At 42.7% G+C, this 24,108-nt stretch overlaps 1 protein-coding gene across 1 annotated transcript in view; it reads right to left on the minus strand.

Annotated features, from left to right (window-relative positions):
- Positions 1-24,108, minus strand: part of Brr2 (U5 small nuclear ribonucleoprotein l(3)72Ab) — a 56,792-nt gene that overhangs the window by 5,491 nt on the left and 27,193 nt on the right. The window contains exons 20-40 of the mRNA XM_034982405.2: positions 21,063-21,224; positions 20,023-20,158; positions 19,223-19,454; positions 18,503-18,680; positions 17,996-18,102; positions 17,122-17,346; positions 15,391-15,572; positions 14,527-14,707; positions 12,969-13,178; positions 12,418-12,518; positions 11,021-11,151; positions 10,163-10,302; positions 9,111-9,347; positions 7,026-7,207; positions 6,074-6,245; positions 5,157-5,317; positions 4,458-4,609; positions 3,827-3,959; positions 2,824-2,971; positions 2,038-2,214; positions 491-625 (exon numbers count right to left, since the gene is read on the minus strand). Of these exons, the coding sequence (XP_034838296.1) occupies positions 491-625; positions 2,038-2,214; positions 2,824-2,971; positions 3,827-3,959; positions 4,458-4,609; positions 5,157-5,317; positions 6,074-6,245; positions 7,026-7,207; positions 9,111-9,347; positions 10,163-10,302; positions 11,021-11,151; positions 12,418-12,518; positions 12,969-13,178; positions 14,527-14,707; positions 15,391-15,572; positions 17,122-17,346; positions 17,996-18,102; positions 18,503-18,680; positions 19,223-19,454; positions 20,023-20,158; positions 21,063-21,224 (3,482 nt within the window). The remainder of the gene's footprint in view (positions 1-490; positions 626-2,037; positions 2,215-2,823; positions 2,972-3,826; positions 3,960-4,457; positions 4,610-5,156; positions 5,318-6,073; positions 6,246-7,025; positions 7,208-9,110; positions 9,348-10,162; positions 10,303-11,020; positions 11,152-12,417; positions 12,519-12,968; positions 13,179-14,526; positions 14,708-15,390; positions 15,573-17,121; positions 17,347-17,995; positions 18,103-18,502; positions 18,681-19,222; positions 19,455-20,022; positions 20,159-21,062; positions 21,225-24,108) is intronic.

The raw sequence follows: 24,108 nt of genomic DNA on the forward strand, positions 1-24,108 counted from the left end.
CCCACAATAGGGTTATAAGAAAGTTCAGAGTATTTGCGTAGAATTGTTCGTAATATAAATAATTGGCGGACTGTGAGCAACTGACAGCTCGAGTACAATTTTGGAACAAGAGACTGGGTCCAAAACTGGTCGGTCTCCTTTAGTTAACTACTTACAGTTCTTGCATTTCACGAGGGCAAGTGGCTCATGCTTGTGTTTAAGTCGTATCGGTATAAGTATCATCATCATCATCATGCTCAACCCATCGCCGGCTCACTACAGAGCACGGGTCTCCTCTCAGAGTGAGAAGGGATTTGGCCATAGTCTACCACGCTGGCCAAGTGCGGATTGGCAGACCTAATCCGTATAAGTAAGGTACAGTAAATGAGTGCGTTTGACAGCGCTTGCTCGCGACTGATTGGTCCGACATAACATACGTAACCACAAGTAAAGTTCACTCGCCTTCGTGAATTGCAAGAACTGTAACAACTTAGGCTTTAAGCTAGTTTACCTCGTAAGTGAGTTCAACGTTGGGGTAACGGTTACAGAATCGCGCCACGTCCGCCATCTCCGTGGGAGACAGCTGCAGCAGCTTCGCCCTCGCCCCATCTTCCAGTTCCATCACGTCGAACACTGTCTCGACACCCTGGAAAAATGGTCCATCATTTTTTTTATTTTTTTTATATGATATTAGAACGGCAGTGCCACTTACACTAACTAGATAATTAATAATAAATTTAAATACAAATAAAGGTACAAGAAAAAAGACATAAAATACAAAACGATAAAAAATCAAAGGATTTTGAATATGTACGCTGAGAACATTGAATGACATATTCATGTAATGCTCTCAGCGTACTTCAGTAACTCCCGAACCAGTATTATAGAATATATAGACCCATCATTGAATGGGTCCCATTGAGCATTATTGTCCAAAAGCGCGTTGAACGATGCTAATGAACGGGGTATAGGTGACATAGATCTAGCAACAGTGCGATGATGTGGGACCACGAAAAGTTTATTTTTTATCATGATCAACCCATCGCCGGCCCACCACAAAGCACGGGTCTCCTCTCAGAGTGAGAAGGGTTTTGGCCATAGTCCACCACGCTGGCCATGTGCGGATTGGTAGATTGGAAAAATTGTTATTGTAGGTTAATAGCACAGACGTTTATCCACTTGACGGATCATAGCAGGCCACCTCACGCGCCAAGCATGCGTTGTATAACCACCCATGTAACGCGTTTGTACCTTTAACGTTCCGACTATGCACGGAGATCGACCAACAGAAATAAATAAAAAAAGAGGGTAAAATATGCCTTTTTGTAGCATTAAATGGCGTGGGAAGAAAGCTCCAACCTCTGGCTATGCAAAGGATGGCATAACATTTTATAGGTAAGTTTAGTTATGTAATCCATACTAATATTATAAATGTGAAAGTGTCTGTCTGTCTGTCTGCTAGCTTTTCGCGGCTCAACCGTTCAACCGATTTTGATGAAATTTGGTACAGGGATAGGCTACTTTTTATCCCAGAAAATTGAAGAGTTCCCACAGGATTTTAAAAACCTAAATCCACGCGGATGAAGTGGCGGGCATCATCTAGTAATAATTAGAAACACGAGTACGAACAAAAATAGAATGGAACCTGTTCTTGTCTTTTAAAATTACGTGTCGTCTCGTACTATCGCATGCAGTTTTACATAGCTCCGTCTCGTTTTTATTCTACCGCATGTAACTAGTGACACTCCGTCTAACTATCGATAAATTATGTCGATACTTTATCGGTAATATTTCTGGGCTACATAAATTAGGATAAATTATTTAATTAACTATTAATAGACCGTAGCATATTTTAATGCACAGTTTTTGAGTTATTCCCGTTGAGTAACACACAGCCCCGTGAGTAACACTATGACACAACGGGATTATTTTGGAATTGTTGTCCCGTTGAGTAACACTATTACTTAACCATCCATCCACCATCTGAACCAGTTCAACAGCGCCCACTGCTGGACACCACGCCCACGCTTGGACGATTTCAATATCCCCAACTCTTACCTTATCAGAACAACGCTGCACAAGCTCTGGTGTGAAGTGAGGCAACTGTCGCAGGTAGGAGTCCTTGGCCCACATCGCCTGTGTGACCATTTGGGCCAGCTCCATGGCCGCCACCGCCGGGGACAGCCACCCACTGCTGGACACCACGTCCACGCACGCTTGGATTAGACGAATCGCCTGGAAAAAAATAAAGTATGAAAATCGAATTGATTATAGTGTTGACTGCCTTTTCGAATTAATATGTATAAAAAATATAAACCTTCCACCGCCAGAAGATATTTTTTGTTTGTGGGTTACATATAGAATGTTGCTTTTCGCAGAGACTAACAACTCATCTCAGTGAAAATAAGAGAATTGATTGTATTATAACTTTATGAAACTAAAAGGAAGTGCCGAGAACGCCCTTGAGTCAGTATGGCCGTGTAGTAGTGTTTGATTTTTACAATTGCTAGATGATGCCCGCGACTTCGTCCACGCGGATTTACATTTTTCAAAATCCCGCGGGAACTCTTTGATTTGCCGGGATAAAAAGTAGCTTGTTTTAATCCAGGGTATAATCTATTTCCATTCCAAATTTCAGCCAAATCCGTCCAGTAGTTTTTGCGTGATTGAGTAACAAACATCCAAACATCGACACTTTCACATTTATTTATTAGGATTAGGATTATATAGAGTTTTCTTGAGTTAAGACCTCCTTCATATTTGATCGTCTTTTCCGGATGGCGTCACCGGTTTGTGGGATAATTATAGAATATTGCTATCCCTCTCGCTCTCACAGCGACTCACCTTGACGAGAACGAGAGCGGTGTCGGCCTGCAGCTCGGCGGGTAGCTGCATCCTGGACAGGTGGGCCTGCAGCAGCACGTGGGCCTTGACGTGGGGTTCATTGAACTTGACCGCCCCGCCAGTCGGCGTCGCCGGTTTGTGGGGGACTCTGGAAGAGAAAAGTGGAATGAAGTGCAAACATAAAGTTCATAAGGGGGCGTCTATAAATTACGTGAGATTTTTATGGGGGGGGAGGGGGTCGAGTCAAATCTCATCTAATCTTACGTTAGAGAGAGGGGAGGTGGTCTCGGCAAATATCACGCAATTTTTTTCTGATTGAAACAAAAACACAAATACTATTTTGGTCCATTTAATCCGGATTGTACCACGCTTAAGATTTAATCTTAAGCGTTATCGTAATACGATTAAGATCATTCACTAATTCGTTCGAAAGGAAATAATTTCATTCAAGTATCCAACGCGTTTACGTAAGGAACCCACATTTTGGAAAAATCTCACGTGAGGTTTTCGTGAGAAAAAGAATGGACTGTTAGGCGGTACGAAGTTCGCCGGGGCAACTAGTAGATTATAAATATATAGATCTACATACTGCGTATGGGCAGTAGCGTGCAGGTCATAGAGGCATAAATGCACTGCTTACCCCAGTTGTAATAGCTCAATGCATATTTTTCATTATGACCTGCCAGTAAACAGGTTCCTACCTAACTAATGCCTACCCTGGCTTCAAACACTGTGCACGCCACTGCGTATGGGACTCAGACAAAGGACCAAGGTGGATTTCTCTAGGCACCGACTAAACGGCACAGTGCATTGTGCGATGTCGTAGATTTTTACGATCCGACGTCGCATTGCAGTGTTGCGTCAACGCATCGCATTGCGATGCGGCATCGTTTTTGCGATGCGATTGATGATCGCATCGCAGTGTTGTGGCCTCACCCATGGAATAATGGGGGGTGGCGGGCTCTTCACGCCTCCGTGAGAGTGAAAGTGATGTGCTACTCACTTGGCGGCTAACGCCTTGATGATGTTCTCCTCGCGGTGCCTGATGCAGAGGTCGGAGTACTCCGCGGCCGAGGATATGATCTCCAGCAGACCGCGGATCTTGGTCTTGGAGGTCAGCGACAGGCTGAACAGTTCTGTGGATGAAAATAAGTACCATCTTGGTAATAAAAAAATCTGACAGTGACTTTGGTCTAAATTAGGGGGATAAAAATTGAGTATATCCATTGCCACAGAATTCATAAATGTGACATCTCTATATATAAAAATGAATCGCTGAATGTGTTGCTGATCGCAAATCTCGAGAACAGTTGAACCGATTTCGCTAACTATTTTTTTTTATAAAAGTACGTCGTATTCCTTGAAGTACGAGGGGTTCTTACGGAGAGAAAAATTTCAAAAATTGCCTGAAAAAGTCTCAGAACAACACTTTTCTATATTCCCATACAAAAGATTCGTAATAATACTTAAAAGTCAATTTGAACTTTATTAGCATACCATAAAGTATAAGTGTTAGTGGAGGGGTTCCGGGAAGGCAAACCAATTGAGTGACGTGTTAGGCGGTACGAAGTTCGCCGGCTCAGCTAGTCTCAAATAAATTTCATTTAATTTCAAGGCAAAGGTATGTCACTCACCTATAGTGGTATAGTTGATGTAGTAGTAGGACGCGATCATGCCCAGGTTGAGAGGCTGCACGTCCATCTCGTCCTCGATGGCGATGCACTTGGACTGCTCCAGGTCTGTCAGCGTCGTCTCCACCAGCTCTGACAGGTGGTCTGACAGGTGTCTGTAATAATAATCATCATCATCATCATTATCATCATCATCACCATCATCATCATATATATATGTATATATATATATATATATATATATATATATATATATATATATATATATACGGTAACTATTAAGAATATATAATATATGGTGGAAATCTTTGAGTGAAAAGGAGGGCCCAACGGGACTCACCTGGGTGTTATTCCTTCGATAGGTACACTTCACTGGTCGCTGATTTTAACACTCGTTCCACCATAAGTAATTAATTTATTTTTATTAACACGTCAGATCGATCTGTTATTTTAATATTGCAATTATGCAATGCGAGCGATTAGCGGCGGCGTGTCAAGGAGTCAAGGAGCGACTAAACTTCTTCCTAATGAGTTTTTCTATGATTGCAGTTTTGTCTCTTTCGGTCCCGGGCCAATTTAAATGGATAGGAGTAGGGTGGAAAAAATAAATATTTTATATAGTTTCGAGTGTGTAGGCATAAGATTTGTACAGTAAAAATGGCGTAAACAATATATATATATATATATATTCTTAATAGTTACCGATGCGTGACCCCCTGCAGGTTGTAGTAGTTGGGGTTCTGCGTGAGGCGCCGGTAGAGGAAGGTCCACGTGAGGTAGTCCACGGCGTCTTGCTTGTTCTCTATGGTCTTCGTCACTATCTCCGCGTTGATGTGGTCGTGCAGCCGATGGTCTAGGTGACTCTGTGGAAAATACAATTGTCTATTTTATTTTTATTTTTATTTTATTGGTTTGCCAACAGATAGTACACATATTATAAAATAACAATTACTATGGTAAAATCAGTGGCGGATTTGTCTTGGCCGCCCTAGGCCCCAGGCCATCTAGTAAGTAGGTACCACCCGCCCCTTTCTTAGCACTCATGATAATAGACTACATACTTAACGATTTTTTTTATTTTCAACTTTTATCATAATTAACATCAGTGAATTTTGTTCATGATTGGTCGCCCATAATACCTGACCGCCCTAGGCCCGGGCCTACTGGGCCTTAGGGCAAATCCGCCACTGGGTAAAATTGAGAAAGGCTGCAGTATTGACACTGGAATTCACAGTCAGGGCGTTTGTACACTCATCCGTGAAAAAAATAAGAATCTAATGTACGTATTTGTATGTCAGCCACTTTGAAGAATCACGGATACGAGCCGAATACGGATGAGTGCACAAACGCCCTCGGAGCGGTTACGCACTCATCCAATCAGAGTCCGTGAAAATACGGATATAAAATACGTATACTTTGCGGGTTTGAAAAATACTAAATCACTAAAACTACAAAATGAGGAAAATGTGCATTGGTATTGGATTATGTTTAGGTAGTATACCGTTTTTGCTAGTGTTTTGGTTGCACCCTGTATGAGCCCGTGGACGTCCACTGGTGCACATAGGATCAGCAGTGGACGTCCACAGGCTCATACAATGAACATGGGTGTGTGACGTCACCTCTAGCGGCAGACAGTCGTTGAGCAGCTTGGTGAAGAAGGTCTTGTGGTGTGCGGCGCACATGAGCACGCCGACCGCGTGCTCGTCTTCCAGCGGTCTGCACGCGCGTCCCAGCATCTGCAGCACTGTGGTGATGGGGTACTGCTCGTAGCAGTGCAGCTTGCCGTTGTAGCTGTCAAAGAAGAGTTGTTGTTGACTTTTTTAAGGCTCTCACTGAAAACCAGCGCTGCAGCTTGCTGCAGCATGATGCTGAGTGGGAGACCTATATGTGGCTACACATGACACTTTATTTTGAATATTTTTACCTTTAAGTTTATGTAGTTAATTAAATTAGTTTTAAGGTTTATTGTAGTGTTCATAGTGACGTGATCAAATAAAAAAGTTTTCTTTCTTTATTTTTTCTTTCTTTTGTCAAAACATTCATATTGAATTCACAGCTACACATATTTCCATTGATTTGTTTGGTAACATATTGGAAAATCTAAATATATAAAAGGAAAAAAAGGTGACTGACTGACTGTCTGATCTAACACACACAGCTCAAACTACTAGATGGATCGGGCTGAAATTTGGCATGCAGATAGCTATTGTGACGTAGGCATCCGCTAAGGATTTTTGAAAATTCAACCCCTAAGGCGGTCAAATAGGGGTTTGAAATTTGTGTAGTGCACGAGGACGAAGTCGCGAGCATAAGCTAGTTTAAAAAAAATTACTCTTAAATGGAAGATGTCAAGCACAACAGTTTATTTGTGTTGTATGTTTTCTTACCCTTATGCTCATACGCACTAGCGCTACGCTCAGCCGCCCAGGCTGTTCGTCTTTGCGGTTTGCCGCCTGACGCGTGGTGAGCCACTGTTCAACCGCATCACTGCGCGACGACCCCCTTGTCATCTGTCCCTATCCGACAGCGGAGCTATTCAGTAGAGAGATAAGGACAAGGGATGCTACTCACACATGCGTATCAGCGATGATGACAGTGTGCACGTGCGCAGCGAACGCGAACGCAAGCTCCGCAGCCACGACGCACAGTTGCGCAGCGCCGGACTCCAACAGCTGTTGCGCCGTGCGTCGGTCGCTCGCGGAGACGCCCTCGTGTAAATACGCTACGCCAGCTGAGAGGGTTTCTCGAAGCATCTATGGGACATACAAATGATCATCCTTAGTAAAAAGTAACAGAAAATAAGTTCAAGGGTTTATTTTATTTATTACATTAGTTTTTGATCTAGGCCTAAACCAACTAAATTTTTAACCTGAGAAGATACCGGCTAGATTTTGGCCTAGGAAGATACTAGCAGTTTTTAGCCCACGAAAGTTTTGGTTTTAGTCAGCTCCTGAATCTATAGTAGAAACATCCTTATCCTAAACCTTCTCGGGGAATGGCTGCACCAGATCAGGTCTGGCATGTAGGAACCTCGTGGAATTGCTGTGGGCAGCTACCAACCCCAGAAGATCCAATGTTAGAAGTCTGGCACGTCTTCTAGAAGGGACAGACACAGGCTAGTTTTTTCGCAAAAAGATGCCAGGCGATTTATAGTCCCTGAAACTGCAGTAGCAAAATCCTTACCTTATCCTGGATCTTTTTGGAGAATGGATGCACCTGGTCAGTTCTGGCGTGCAGGAACCTCATGGAACTGCTGTGGGCAGCCGCCAACACATGAAAATCCATTGCCAGAAGTCTGGCATGTCTTCCAGAAGGGACAGACACCAGCTAGTTTTGCTCCAAGAAGATGCCAGACGATTTTTAGTCCCTAAACCTGCAATAGCAAAATCCTCACCTTATCCTGGTCTTCTTGAGGAATGGCTGCACCAGGTCAGTTCTGGCGTGCAGGAACCTCATGGAACTGCTGTAGGCAGCCGCCAACACAAAAAATCCATTGCCAGAAGTCTGGCATGTCTTCCAGAAGGGACAGACACCAGCTAGTTTTGCCCCAAGAAGATGCCAGACATTTTTAGTCCCTAGATCTGCAGTAGCAAAATCCTCACCTTATCCTGGTCTTCTTGAGGAATAGCTGCACCAGGTCAGGCCTGGCGTGCAGGAACCGCGTGGGGTTGCCGTGGGCAGCCGCCAACGCCAGAAGGTCCGCTGCCAGGAGTCTGACGTGTCTTCTAGAAGGAACAGACACCAGCCAGTTTTGTCCTAGGAAGACACCGGCTGATTTACAGCCTCTAATCTTGCAGAAGTATAATCGTCACCTTATCCTGGATCTTCTTGAGAAATGGCTGCATCAGGTCAGGTCTGGCGTGCAGGAACCGCGTGGGGTTGCCGTTGGCAGCCGCCAACGCCAGAAGGTCCGCTGCCAGGAGTCTGACGTGTCTTCTAGAAGGAACAGACACCAGCCAGTTTTGCCCCAAGAAGATGCCAGACGATTTTTAGGCAATAAATCTGCAGTAGCAAAATCCTCACCTTATCCTGGATCTTCTTGAGGAATGGCTGCATCAGGTCAGGTCTGGCGTGCAGGAACCGCGTGGGGTTGCCGTGGGCAGCCGCCAACGCCAGAAGGTCCGCTGCCAGGAGTCTGACGTGTCTTCTAGAAGGAACAGACACCAGCCAGTTTTGTCCTAGGAAGACACCGGCTGATTTACAGCCTCTAATCTTGCAGAAGTATAATCCTCACCTTATCCTGGATCTTCTTGAGGAATGGCTGCACCAGGTCAGGCCTGGCGTGCAGGAACCGCGTGGGGTTGCCGTGGGCAGCCGCCAACGCCAGAAGGTCCGCTGCCAGGAGTCTGACGTGTCTTCTAGAAGGAACAGACACCAGCCAGTTTTGTCCTAGGAAGACACCGGCTGATTTACAGCCTCTAATCTTGCAGAAGTATAATCCTCAACTTATCCTGGATCTTCTTGAGGAATGGCTGCACCAGGTCAGGCCTGGCGTGCAGGAACCGCGTGGGGTTGCCGTGGGCAGCCGCCAACGCCAGAAGGTCCGCTGCCAGGAGTCTGACGTGTCTTCTAGAAGGAACAGACACCAGCCAGTTTTGTCCTAGGAAGACACCGGCTGATTTACAGCCTCTAATCTTGCAGAAGTATAATCCTCACCTTATCCTGGATCTTCTTGAGGAATGGCTGCACCAGGTCAGGTCTGGCGTGCAGGAACCGCGTGGGGTTGCCGTGGGCAGCCGCCAACGCCAGAAGGTCCGCTGCCAGGAGTCTGGCGTGTCTTCTAGAAGGAACGAAGACTGCAGCAGGCTTGGAGCCCGCGTGGCGGATCACGCTGTTGTATATCGGCTTGGTCATGGCCGCGAGACGGGAGGCGGCGTGTGATATGTTGAAACCCTGGGGAAAATATTCAGTTTTTAGGATAAGGACAAGATGGAACCCAGGACAGCGCGCGTGACGTGCGGGTGTGTGTAGAAGCACTTATTAAATTACATTTAATTCAAAGATGGGGATCATTACAATTCGTTAATAAAATAGGATCTTAACTTATATTTTAAATTAACTGTAGTTAGTTCGATTCTAATTTTATTATCTAAACTATTTATTACTAACTATTACTTTATACACGCTGAAGTTTTTGTGGTTGTTTTCTCGCGGCAGAACGATTTGCTCTCAGTAGTACTATCGAAATTTTGAGTTAAACTTAAAAAATAATGTTTTTGTTTTGAAATAATTATAAAAAAAATTGACAACTCGAAAGTGTGAGAAACAATAGTACCTCCCTAGACGTAACGTGAATAGTAAGTAGGTACATCCACTCGAACCGCGCTGCCAACAAAGTGAAAAAGTTTAGAGCAAAATAAGCTCTCGCGCGTAGTGATACGGCATAAACTAGCCTGCGCGTACGCGGTATCACTATTGGTTCGAGGTCTCATTCGATTTTTGTTTTTCTCGATTGTAAATTTGACATTTTTGACTCTAATATTTTTTTATATTTATAAATCGATTGTAATACCACGACAAAATCATTACGCTTCGGGAAAACAACCATTAAAATTTCAGCGTGTATACTTCGACCGTCCTTTGTGGCAGATCCTTCTTTCCACGCAAATGCAAACTGTGGACCCAACTCCCATCGGCGGCGTTCCGGTGGGCCCTGCGTTGCACTCGATCTACTGCTGTATACTTATAGAAATAAAGTTCAATGTTACCTGCACGTGTAACTCCAACGGTAACGGACGCACGCTGGGGTGGAAGTTGAACGCGCAGTTGGCGTTGCAGCCGAGCCACTGCCAGACGTCGCGAGCGTCCGCCAGGGGGAGGGATAGGGCCACGATACGGATTGGACGACCTGAAATATGCACGAGTTATTAAAAAAAAACCGGCCAAGTGCGTGGCGGGCCACGCGCAGTGTAGGGTTCCGTAGACGCAGGCACGCACGCACGCACGCACACACGCACACACACAGCACAATTCATTAGCACTTTAAAACATCATATTTTACAAACGAATCTAGAAATGGAAAAATGATGTTCCCACACCTACAATATTTTTAAAAGACCTATTCAACGATACCCCACACTATGGGGTAGACGAGAAAAAGAAACCATCCCCACTTTACATGTAGGGGAGCTACCCTAAAAAAAATATTTATCAAAATTTTATTTCACCACTTTGTCGGCGTGATTAATATTTATACCCATGCCAAATTACAGATTTCTAGAACTAATAGTCTCTGAGATTAACCGAGGACGGACGGACGGACACGGCGAAACTATAAGGGTTTCTTGTTTACTACGGAACCCTAACAACATCAATGAAATTCTGAATCGAAAGAATAGAATATGTTTTATTCAAGTAGACTTATTACAAGTGTTTTTGAATCGTTAACTAGTTTAATTTACCACTGGTTCGGAATGTTGTTCCTACCGAGAAGAACCAGCAAGAAACTCGGCGGTTGCTCTATTCAAGTGATCAATTTACAATATTATTATAGCATACTGTACAAGCAATTGCAGCCCCGTGCATTGCTGGGACGAGTCAAATCCAAGCTGAAAGAAGGATCTTACCAATCTGCGAGGCGATGTAGCGCATCCTCGAGCACACCACTTCTAGAACGGGGCCTTCTTCTCCACCAAGTAACTGGAGCGCGTCCACAATGAACAGGGAAACACTTTGGACGCTCTTGCGGACTTTCCATCTATGAAATGAAGAAAAAAAATTGCATATAACTTTACACGCGGTTGAAGTATAATGCACCATTTTAACTTTTTGTGTCAAATTTCATGTCAAAAGTACGTTTTTTGGACTTTATTTTAATAAAAGTAAACCGTACTTTTGACATGACAGTTGACCCATACAGTTAAAATGGCACGTGAGAAGTCATTTTGTACGAGCAATATGTACATATTTTAATTTTTAATCATTTTAATAAATTAATTAAAATTACATTTAAATCCACCTTCAAATTAAATCTTAAAATTAAATTATTCATATTAAATTACTTTATTGTAATTTCCATCATATTCTTAATTATATTCTACATCTTGATCTGAATTAATTTTTATTTGAAATTTTAAAATATTATTTTTATTAAAAAAAAATTTTATATCTATCTAGTATTTATTCTATTAGACTATCAAGTATTTATTAATTATCCTGGCAGGTGGCAAACCGGCCATAATGGTTGTATCATGGATCGTGGAACCGACCGTACTGAGCTGTCAAACGTCATAATTTAAAAAAATATATTGTCATGGAAAACCTCCTCCTATGAAACCTTCTAAGAAACTATGGCAGCTTGCATGAGGAGGTTTCCAGGCACCGTTCGAGAAAATTTTCATAGATGGCGCTGAATACTACAACCACTAAAGATGAAAAATAATACTTTTTATCCCGGAAAATAAAAGAGTTCCCACGGGATTTTTAAAAACCTGCGCTAATTCCACGCGGACGAAGTCGCGGACATCAGCAAGTATATTAATAACATACGATATGCAATACGGTATTTGACAACTAGTCAAATCAGTAACTTTTTATCAAACGTCAAACCGCGCGCTTAGTATGCGAGATTCTATGAAATACCGATGCGTGACGTCACAATCATTTGACGTGCTTTTTTTAGTTTAATCGATAATTTAAAATGGTTATTACACTTAAAACCAACAAAGGACGTGGATTTTACGTATTTTGGAAGACCCTCTATATTTAATAATCACTGAGAAATCATTTCTTTTTGATGAAGTCAAATACCCAATTGCGTTAGAGATTTGTGCATGTGTTGTACGTTTTTTGTCACCATTTTCTTGAAAAATCGCGGTGTTTAATGCAGTTTTTTTGCATTAAGTGCGTATCACTTTTGGACAAATTCTTAGATATATATTTTAAGGTTGCCATACATCATGATATTTATGTTTTTTTTTTTAGTTTTGTGTATTGTGTTTTTTTGATAAAATAAAAGTGATACCTCCTGGAAAGCACGTCCCACTTCTCAGCTGTGGTGATGATGATCTGCCCCTTGTTGAGCAGCTTGTGGTCCGTCGCCGTTTCGCCCGTCAGTTGCACTACCTGTACAATATACACGATCTAAGGTAAATACTAGTTTGCTAACAAAATAGTGCCAATAGATGGCGTGAGCTGTACATTAGCTCGCGTCTCGACTGGCTCCATAATTTATTTTATTGCTGATAGGTAACGCTATCTGTACATTGACTCGCGCGTCGACTTGTTCCAAGTTGATAAAAGTAACGCACCTTTGTGCTAATAGATGGCGCCAGCTGTACATTAAATTGCGCGTCAACTTATTTTATATGAGTTACTTACTTTAGTGCTGGTAGATGGCGCTAACTGCACATTGATTTGCGCTTCAACATAACTTATCTTGAAATTACTGAACTGTGCCAATTTGTTCTTTCTAGCTAGCTTAGACTATGCAGTGTAGATATAAGCGTTTTCGTGAGTTATTCGAATTTTTGGGTATACCCCTACTACGAGTGAATGTGTCAAGTTACCACTTACCTTCAGATTGAACTTGGTGCCAAACTTGTGGTACCAGTCCGCGAACACGATGTCCGCGAGCGCGTCCCTGGGCAGCAAGTAGACCGCGCGGCCGGCCGCGTTGACCGACAGCAGCCGCAGCAGCGCGAGTTCCGCGATCACCGACTTTCCTGAGCCGGAGGGCGCGCCGACGAATACATTGTCGTCAGAGTTGTACACCGCGTTGAACACCTGAGGGTACCAATGGAAGATAAGAAACGGCACCGATCGCAATGGAAAAGCAGGAGGTAAGCACCTTCGTGATTTTTCGCTGTGTCCCAAAGCAGACTTGTTAAATTAATTTCTATCATAATAATTTAAAAAAAATTCGGCAAAGTGCGAGTCAGGCTCGTGCACCGAAGGTTTCGATTACAGTCGTATTTTTTCGTCATGTTGCACAATAAATCAAAAACTATTATGCCTAAAAATAAATAAGAATCTGTTTTAGAATGTACAAGTAAGAGCCCTATCATATGATACCACACTCGGTACAGTTATCTTACTTTGAAAATTGAAATTACTAATATTTGATCATTTTAATTTTTTTTGTGATGTAACCACAAATTCACGGTTTTCAGATTTATTCCCTTACTTGTGCTATAAGGCCTACCTACCTACCAAATTCCCGATACTGGAAACAGTTGTACGTACAGCAGTTTTGTAATCAGTAGTATTCTTTTGGTGCCAATAGATGGCGCCGATGGATGGTCGATAATCGTACATCACGCAAACAAGTGTTTTACTTGGAATTACTTAGGTATCGTGATTTCTTCATGGAAATACTTCGAGATATTGTTATATTATTGTTAATCATACTCTTTCAAAACCCTATTGGTTTTCATGACAGACACGACGGAGTACAGACAGACAACAAAGTGATCCTATAAGGGTTCCGTTTTTCCTTTTGAGGTACGGAACCCTAAAAAAAGTAACATACCTGAGTCTGCACAGGGTTGAACTGCGGGAACGTGTCGGAATACAATTCCTCGTACTTGGCATTCCGCAACGCTGATATAGGCAGCGGTTGCAGGTCTAACAGTTCCGTTGGCGGAAGGTTCTTCTCCGGCAGGATTAGATGCCAGAACAAGACTGTCTTTTTTTGCGTCAATAGATGGCGCCAGTCGTGCTTTAGCAGACAGCTTGCGCATACAAGTTTTCTACTTTGAATAACTTAGTTATCGCGATTTTTTGAATAACTTAGGACATCGCATCGAGGTGCGACGTCATTCTTCATCGTGCATGCGAAGCGACGTCGCACCGCAAGTATTGTGAAAGGACCCTTAGCTGTCGCTATGTTTTTGTACCTTTTAAATGTCTAGAGCCCCATTCAAAGTTACCGCGCTATTGGCGTCGGTCCTGATGTTTTTCTTTAAAATAAACTTAGAGTATCTGCACCTTTTCCTTCTTTCTTTGACGGGTCTAAACTAAATTAGGTTTGTCTGTCCTTTTCTTATTACATTGGTAACAGGAAGATGCGAATACTCTAAAATTTAGTTGCGTTCAGAATCAGTGCCACTATCTTTAAAAATGAATGACATACCTGAGTCTGCACAGGGTTGAACTGCGGGAACGTGTCGGAATACAATTCCTCGTACTTGGCATTTCGCAACGCTGATATAGGCAGCGGTTGCAGGTCTAACAGTTCCGTTGGCGGAAGGTTCTTCTCCGGCAGGATTAAATGGCGGAAGGAAACCGGCAGTTGGGTCTCTGCTGCTATCCATCTGGAATTCACATAATATATCGATGATATGGGGAAAAAGAAGCAGTAAACATATTTTTGGATAGTATAAGCTGTGATAGCCTAGTGGTTAGGACGTCCGTCTTCTAATCGGAGGTCGGGGGTTCGATCCCGGGCACGCACCTCTAACTTTTCGGAATTATGTGCGTTTTAGCGTTTTAATTAATTAAATATCACTTGCTTTAACGGTGAAGGAAAACATCGTGAGGAAACCTGCATGCCTGAGAGTTCTCAATAATGTTCTCAAAGGTGTGTGAAGTCTACCAATCCGCACATGGCCAGCGTGGTAGACTATGGTCAAAAACCCTTTCTGAGAGGAGACCCGCGCTCTGTAGTGAGCCGGTGATGGGTTGATCACGATGATGATGATGATAAATATTGAGTAACATTTTGGTTAACTTTTAGGGTTCCAGATGCATCTTTCGATGTGTCAAATCGTTGATACTAAGCCTGCAGGGCGATTGTCTAAAACCTGCATCAATCATTATTACAATCTCAATTGTTCTGATTGGCTGAATTTGTGCGATTCTTGTTGCAACAATGCATTGTGGCCAATAGTGAGCGAGCATTAACCAATCAGAGATGATTGCGATCGGTCCATTGTAGCTGTCAAACAACCGCGGTAGGGCCACAGTATTAGGCACAACATTCTAGAAGCTAGCTCACCTGTCGGAGACCACCCTCAGGAAGTACTGAGGGGGTAAAGGCTCAAACACGGGGACGAACAGCTTGACATGATGCTCGTCGCGACAGTACTTCTGCTTGAGCAGGAAATATTCGTGATGCAGGATCACTTCCGAGTCTACGTCTTCCACTAGGATCCAGAACGCTTCCGACTGCCCGTGGATCTATGAAAAAAACAGTGTGACCATAAAGCGCGGTTGAAGAGAAAACTAACACGCAAGACTCCATTTTAATACATTCCATATTTCCCAAGAGAGAGATAGGGAGGGGAGGGGAGGGGAGGGGGGAGGGGGGGTGGAGAAAGTGAGAGAGAGAGTAGTATGTTCAACAGTTTCTCACTTTGTCATCCCACTGGAAATCAGGAGCTCAGCGCGTAGAGTGGAGCGAGTGACGGGTTGTATCTTTTACAGAGAGAAAGAAAGAGGGATAAAGGAATGGAGAAAGAATTTTAGCAGTTTGTCACCTTGTCATCCCACAAGAAATCGAAAGTGATAGTGAGCGGAGAGTGGAACGACGGGTTGAAATGAAATGAAATGAAAATGAAATGAAATGAAAATCTTTTTTATTCGTATAAACTTTTACAAGTGCTTACGAATAGTCGGATGCATCTACCACTGGTTCGGAATGCCTTTCCTGCCGAGAAGAACCAGCAAGAAACTCGGCGGTTGCTCTTTTCAAATATTTGATATAGGTACAAGATTATGCCATGTATAAAATAGTATTTGCAGTCTTGTGCGTTACTGGAACGAGCTGCAGGTCAAATCCACGCTCTTTTATCATTTAGATAATCTTCAATTGTGTAATATGCTTTTTTCAGGAGCATATTTTTAATAGATTTTTTAAACTTGTGCAAAGGTAAGTCCAAAATAGTTTGCGGGATTTTATTATAAAAGGTAATACCAATACCCACAAATGACTTTTGGACTTTCCTGAGGCGGAAGGTAGGAGCTGCAAGTTTGTCTGTTTCTAGTTAGCCTATTGTGTAGATCACCAATTTTCTTGTAACTAAGAATATTTTGTCTTACAAAAATTATGTTATTATAAATATATTGAGAGGCTACAGTAAGGATATCTATTTCCTTAAATTTCTCTCGAAGGGAATCGCGTGGTCTTAAGTTATAAATTGCGCGTATTGCCCTTTTTTGTAATACAAAAATTCTCCCAATATCTGCCGCTTTACCCCATATTAAGATTCCATAAGACATAATACTATGGAAGTAAGCAAAATATACTATCTTTGCGGTTTCCACGTCAGTTAACTGCCGAATCTTTCTAACAGCGTAAGCGGCAGAGCTTAATTTGCTAGCAAGAGTTGATATATGGGTGCCCCATTGAAGCTTCGCATCTAAGGTTATCCCCAAAAATGTTGTAGTCTCTTCTATTTTTAATGTATCGTTATTTATCATTAAATTAATGTTACTTGTGTTCTTGTTATTGGGCAGTGCGAATTCAACACACTTAGTTTTTTTTGAATTTAAAGGTAAATTATTTACGGTAAACCAGTGAGTTACCTGAGTTGTATGTTAGTACTCAGCTTCAACGCTTGGGGAGAGAGAGAGAGGGGTGAAAAAAACGAGAAGGGTGAGAAAGCGAGAGGGGGAGAGAAAGAGAGAGATCACATCAACGTCACTTGCCAGCAGGTCGAATTGCAGCCAAGCGTTAGTCTAGTTAAAAAGAGAGGGGGGGGGGGGGGGGAGAGGAATAGTTTCTCACCTTGTCATCCCACTGGAAGTCGGGAGTGATGGTAAGCTCGACGCGTAGTGTGGAGCGCGTGACGGGCTGTATGTGCGTACTCAGCTCCAACTTGGGAAACTGGTGCACGTATTTGTGGATCATTTTGCCGAGCTTCGGCGCTCGCACCAACTCTCCGATCTCATTCGGCCCTAGTTCGTACAGTTTCTCCCATGGGAAATTCTTCTTTTCCAGCTTTTTAATCACCTGTGATAGAAGAAAATAAAGGTTTAAATTATTTACCACTTATATTCTAACTCTTATTTTAACTGTTAGATTTTATAAGAACAACAAGCTTATGCTCGCGACTTCGTCCGCATGAACTACACAAATTTCAAACCCCTATTTCACGGATGCCTACGTCATAACAGCTATCCGCATGCCAAATTTCAGCCCGATCCGTCCAGTAGTTTGAGCTGTGCGTTGATAGATCAGTCAGTCAGTCAGTCCTTTTGCTTTTATATATTTAGATTTATTAACAAGAACGAGTTACGAAACAAAGAACGAATAGAATCCAAGTTTTCCCACACAATTTAGAAATTCACGCGGCAGATACTTCTATAAAAAAAGAACACTTATAGGATCACTTCGTTGTCTGTCTGTCTGTCTGTCTGTCAAGACTCAGGGATCAAGACCTATAGGGTCCCGTTGACCTAGAACCATGGAATTTGGCAGCAAGCAATATCTTATAGCAAAAGTATCGTGAAAAATCGTAAACCGTGAATTTGTGGTTATATCACAAAAAAGTGTTATTTCTTGTACGATGGTACAAAACCCCTCGTGTACGAATCCGACTCACATTTGACCGGATTTTTTTCAATTTGTTGCTATTATTCACTAGGCAGACTGTACTAACCTCTTCCGGCATTTTCTTGAACTGTCTGAGCGGCGACATTGACTGCCACATGCGGCGGTCGACCATCTTGCACAGCGCTAGAGTTTTGTCAACTAATTGCGCCCAGCCTGTGGACATAAACCCCATGTTAATTAAAAAAAATGTACAATGCAACTGTACACGCCACCATAGCCACCAGTTTGGATTCTTTTGATCACGTGACAAGAAAGCTATTATCTACGGCAAGGTACGGTACGGTTATGGCACTCACGTAAGTCTTAGCACATAAGAGAAAGGGGGAACAGGGGAGAGGGAGGGATGGGGGAGGGAGAGAGAGGGAACGGAGGGATGGGTTGGGGGGAGAGAGAAAGAAATAGGGGGAAGAAGGGTGACAGCGATAGAAACAGATACCTTTCATACATTTTATGCCACAGCAACGTGCGACGTCACAAACCTCTTTGCAAAGTGATCCTTCTGAACATGGAAGGTACATTAAGTATTCTATGCCTCTATGGAGAGCAATCTTACCTCTGTGCAGAACAATCTCGAAGATAGCCCTCAGCAGCCTGCAAGCGGACTGAGTGACGTACACCATGTCGGCCATCAAGGCGAACCCTTCCAGCTTTAGCTGCGATATGTACGCTTGCAGTAACACGTTGATTTTTGCTGACGGCTCTTCTATGCTCTCCTTTATTGGTATTGGGACCTGCAGACGAAAAAATCTGCTTATTGGTATGCTACTTGAGGTCATCCCAACTATTATAAATGTTTGTTCGTCGAATGGGAGCAAAAGATCGTGATTTTTTGACGTAGGCATCCGCTAAGAAATGATTTTTGAAAATTCAACCCCTAAGGGGGTGAAATAGGGGTTCGAAATTTGTGTAGTCCACGCGGCCGAAGTCGCCAGCATAAGCTAGTCTATTATAACGTTATAAAATTGTGAGTTTGTGTCCGGAACCACTGCGCCTATTTGAAAAATTCTTTCACCATTTTAAAGGTGCATTATTCCAGGCCTCTTACCCTCTCCATCAATTTTAGCAACTCCAACTTCTCTTCATCTTTTACAGCGATGTGTTTGAACTCCGACGAGAGAGAAAACTCTGAACAACTCAATTTCGGCGAGAGTGGGTTTCAGCAGTTGGTTGTAACTGCATAGTTTGGAGTACCACACAATATAAAAGCTGATAATGGACGTCAATCAACTTTTTCAAGGATAAAAAAAAATTTGCCTTATTATAGGCCTCTTACCCTCTCCATCAATTTATGCAACTCCAACTTCTCTTCATCTCTTACAGCGATGTGCTTGAACTCCGACGAGAGGGAGAAAACTCTGAACAACTCTATCTCGGCGAGAGTGGGCTTCAGCAGTTGGTTGTAGCTCTGCATGGTTTCGTAGGTGCAGTAGAAGTGAGACGCGATGCGACCTAGTTCCGTCGCCTGGAAGTGCCCGGATTTGCGCTCGTATTTTATTAGGCCAGCTCTGAAAATAAAACATATTTTTAAACGACATAAGAACAACAACAAAAAAATATTACTAATTCATAATGTATATCAAAACAAATAGTAACAGACCGTTCCCACTTGCCGTCTGTCGGGCCCTGATTTTAATCGGATGTTTCAGTGGCAAAACATTTTATATGGCTATTCACACATAAGAAAGCTCAGAGTCACTCAGCGGGCGATGGAGAGAGCTATATGCTTGGAGTTACTCTACATGATCAAATCACGAATGAGGAGATCCGTAGGAGAACTAGAGTAATCGACATAGCTCAACGGGTTGCGAAGCTGAAGTGGCAATGGACAGGGCACATAGTTCGAAAAACTGATTCGTAGGACGAGTCGGAGGGAGCCTATGTCACTCTCCATGTCTTAAACTATACATATGCAAAAAATCACGTCGATCCGTTGCTCCGTTGCAACGTGGTTAAATGGCAAACTAACAAATAAACACACTTTTGCATATAGGTAGTGATGTGCATAGGCTCCTTTGGTCGAATTGGTGAGGTAAACTTTAAGCAGTGTCTCATTGCGTGTATGAGGCTACTCACTTGTCCAACAAGCTGGCAGCGGTGTGTATCAAGTCGGCTCGATGCAGCTCCAACAAATTATCCTCTTGCAGCTTTTCCGGAGAGACCCCGTATAGAGCTGGTTGTCGTAGCATTCTTATGTACAAGTATGTGTAACCTGGGGACAACGAGGTTTATTGATGTGAAAACTCCTGAACATTGCCGTTAGAGCTTCTGTGCAGTCATCCTTGATTTTACGGATCGGAACATCGGGCTTTAGAATGACATTTTATCTTTATAGAGCGTTGTCTTTGTCACTCATACCCATTCGACGATTTGGCAGTTTCAACGACCGAGACAGTGCTCTACAAATCTGCTGTCTCCTTCTAAAGATCGATGTTCATCACTTTTGGCCGCGTACTGTAACTGTAATGTAGGTGTTGTATGACTGACATTTCGAAGAATCACGCATACCCATTCGACGATTTGGCGGTTTCAACGACCGAGACAGTGCTCTACAAATCTGCTGTCTCCTTCTAAAGATCGATGTTCATCACTTTTGGCCGCGTACTGTAACTGTAATGTAGGTGTTGTATGACTGACATTTCGAAGAATCACGCATACCCATTCGACGATTTGGCGGTTTCAACGACCGAGACAGTGCTCTACAAATCTGCTGTCTCCTTCTAAAGATCGATGTTCATCACTTTTGGCCGCGTACTGTAACTGTACTGTAGGTGTTGTATGACGGACATTTCGAAGAATCACGGATACGAACCGAATACGGAAGAGTGCACAAACACCCTTAGATGTGAAATCTAAACTAATGTTACAGCCTGTTCCCACTTGTCGTTTGTCGGGCCTGGATTTTAAACGGATGTTCCCGTGACACAAAATCGTTCTCAGACAAGTGTGAATATATAAAAGGAAAAGGTGACCGACTGACTGACTGATCTATCAACGCACTTGATTGATTGATTGATTGATTGATTGATTAGAACATCTAATTAGAATCCGGGCCCGACAAATGACAATTGGGAACAGGCTCTTAATGGTGAAAATGTGATTTGTGATCAGAATACCTAGCCAAGTGACTGCATCCCTCACGCTCTGGACTGAGCCCAGCACTATCTCCGCATTGAGCATGTCCGGCAGTTTGCCCACCAGCTGGGACTCGATGGGCAGCTGCTGGTTCAGCAGGGACAGGTAATACTGCAGCTCAGAGTGGTTGGTGATCAGAATACCTGGGAAACAACAAAAACATAAATGTGGCGGTCCGATGAGCCCCGAGCTCGCTTCGCTCGTTCTTGCAGCCTAAGTTCTGTGTGCCTGTTTTTTCCTATATTATAATAAATTAAATAAATATCCTATTAAATAAAATTATAAAAATATTATTTTATAAAATAATATGCTATTTGTTGTTTTACAAATTAATACGACTAAGAAATCAATTGTTTCATGAAGTGAATTATTTCCAATTAGAACCAGAAGTTTTATAATGATGAAAAAATGATTATACTCGTGCTACGTCCTCGAATCAGTAACGTCTAGATATTATTGAACACAATGTAGTAGTACGCATAAGGAGTCACCACTTCAGCACTGTAGTTTAGAGTTTTTTTTTTTTTTTTAATTACCCCCCGATTGGACAACCTCACTCGCCTCACGGCCGTCGCACCGCCGCTTTTCATTCGCATTTTAGTGCTCAACCACTTCACTTGTTCAGTATCTCGCACGCAGTAGGCTTATAATTTAATAATTTAATAAATAGTAACTATGCCGAAACGTGTAAACAAAAGTAGTTTGGAATTAATAGTGAATAAATTAAGAAAAGGAAGTGAAACGTTCACGACATAAAAAACGTGACGCGGTCACGTTAAGTTCTCCATCATCATCGAGCCAATCTTAGGATTCATCGTCAAATTCATCGAGGCCAGCCACGCCACAAGAAATTGTTGATGGTAAGTACCTACCTACCCGCAATTATAATGATAAAAGAAAAAACTTACGAATGTATCAGAATTGTCTGCGAGACTGTTTCGCCACATTCGTTCTAGTTTAAACCTTCAAATGATACGCTACGGTCTATGCACCAGAGTAGTCTGCGGGACTATCTCGCCGCAATTGAACCTAGCTCTTTAAAGTGCATCAGAGTAGTCTACCGTCTGCGGGACTATTTCGCCGCATTTTAACCTAACTCTTTGAAGTGCATCAGAGTAGTCTGCCGTCTGCGGGACTATCTCACCGCATTTGAACTATTGGCTTTAAAGTGCATCAGAGTAGTCTGAGGGACTATCTCGCCGCATTTGAACTATTAGCCGTAAATTGCCAACTTTTTAAAGTGCATCAGAGTAGTCTGCGGGACTATCTCGCCGCATTTGAACTATTGGCTGTAAAGTGCATCAGAGTAGTCTGCGGGACTATCTCGCCGCATTTGAACTATTAGCCGTAAAGTGCATCAGAGTAGTCTGCGGGACTATCTCGCCGCATTTGAACTATTGGCCGTAAATACCTAACTCTTTAAAATGCATCAGAGTAGTCTGTGGGACTATCTCGCCGCATTTGAATGTTAACGACTGTGAAATAGCTTTATTTTTACAAATTGCATCAGAGTAGTCATTAGGATTATCTTGCCGCATTTGTACCCGCAATATCTACCCGCAATTATAATGATAACAGATAAACTTAAGAGTATATCAGAGTTGTCTGCGGGACTATTTCGCCACACTCGTTCTACTTTAAACCCTTGGGGGAATCCTAGGGTGTAACAAGATGCATCAGAGTAGTCTGAGGGACTATATCGTCGCAATTGAATGTAAACGGCCGTGAAAGGGCTTGATTTTTACAAATGGCATCAGAGTAGTCCTTAGGACTATCTTGCCGTCTTTGTAGACCACAATTATATTAGCTTCTCTATCATACCCGATAACGTGTCGGGAGAACCGATTGCATCGAGTGTTCGTGATGAGGACGCTGCTAACACCATAATCTTGATATACTGGGTACAGACCCGATATGGGCCTGACATTATTAAGGAAGTCGCGCCTAGATTTATCCATGTAGCAACATCCGGTTCAAATAAGGATGTTTACAAGGAACTTTTGAAGAAATTCTTGGTTCCGAGGAACTGTATAAATATGGCTGCACCAAAGCTTAATCCCAAGTTTAAGGCCACAGTTCCTGATCAGGTCAAATGGACAAGGCCATTGAGGCACGTCAAAAGCAGATAACAGCTGGTATTTTCTTGCTCGGAAAAGTAATATCGGATCAGCTATGTGCCACCGAGAACAACGATTTGACTAGAGATCTTATGGGACTTAGTCGAATCCTTTGCAAAGTTCGACATTCCGAATCGGAAGCACGGCGTAACTTCGCACTTTATATTTGGTTAAGAGGGATTTAAAGGACCAGCTTTTGCCTACTAAGAATGGCAAAATTCTTTTCTGGTAGCAACCTTCCGGAGACCATCAGCTGACCATCAGAACAGTTTGCTGTTCTGATGGTCGATGACTGTTTCAAAATCTAGCTCGGACTTAAAACCCGAAATTCCCTAGAAGCCCTAAAGCTTCAACATCACGAGGGCCGCGACTCGCAGCCACCAGCCACCGGCCCCGCTGAATGTGCTGTCTCGCGAGAATCTGTCGCAAGGCTACACGCAGTGGCCCAAGTAGACCCACCGCCAGTACATCTGATACGTTACGCTGGACGCCTCGCCCAGTTTTATAAGTCTTATAATTGACTTTGATTTAATACCATCCTATCTTATATAAACGGCTATCAAATGAAACTTGATAGACCAGTCCTGCCATTCGGTATCTGTATACCTACCCTACGGTTCCATAAATGTTTACTAAACTGATGAAACCTATTGTAAAGTTTCTACATTCATGTGGTTTTGTATCATCTATAAGTATACTTATAGATACATAAGCTATACTTCGTTGGTTATACTTACGAAGACTGTATGCAAAATATTGAGGCCACTCAAAATTTACTAAGGGCGCTGGGCTTCATTATTAATGAGGAAATAATGAGGAAAAAGTAACAGAATGCAGGATACCTTCAAAGTCTTACAATTATTTAGGTTATACTTATCATAAATGGCAATTTTTAATATCATAACCTATG

This window comes from Maniola hyperantus, chromosome 26 (assembly GCF_902806685.2).
Source record: "Maniola hyperantus chromosome 26, iAphHyp1.2, whole genome shotgun sequence".
Taxonomy (NCBI): Eukaryota; Metazoa; Arthropoda; class Insecta; order Lepidoptera; family Nymphalidae; genus Maniola; species Maniola hyperantus.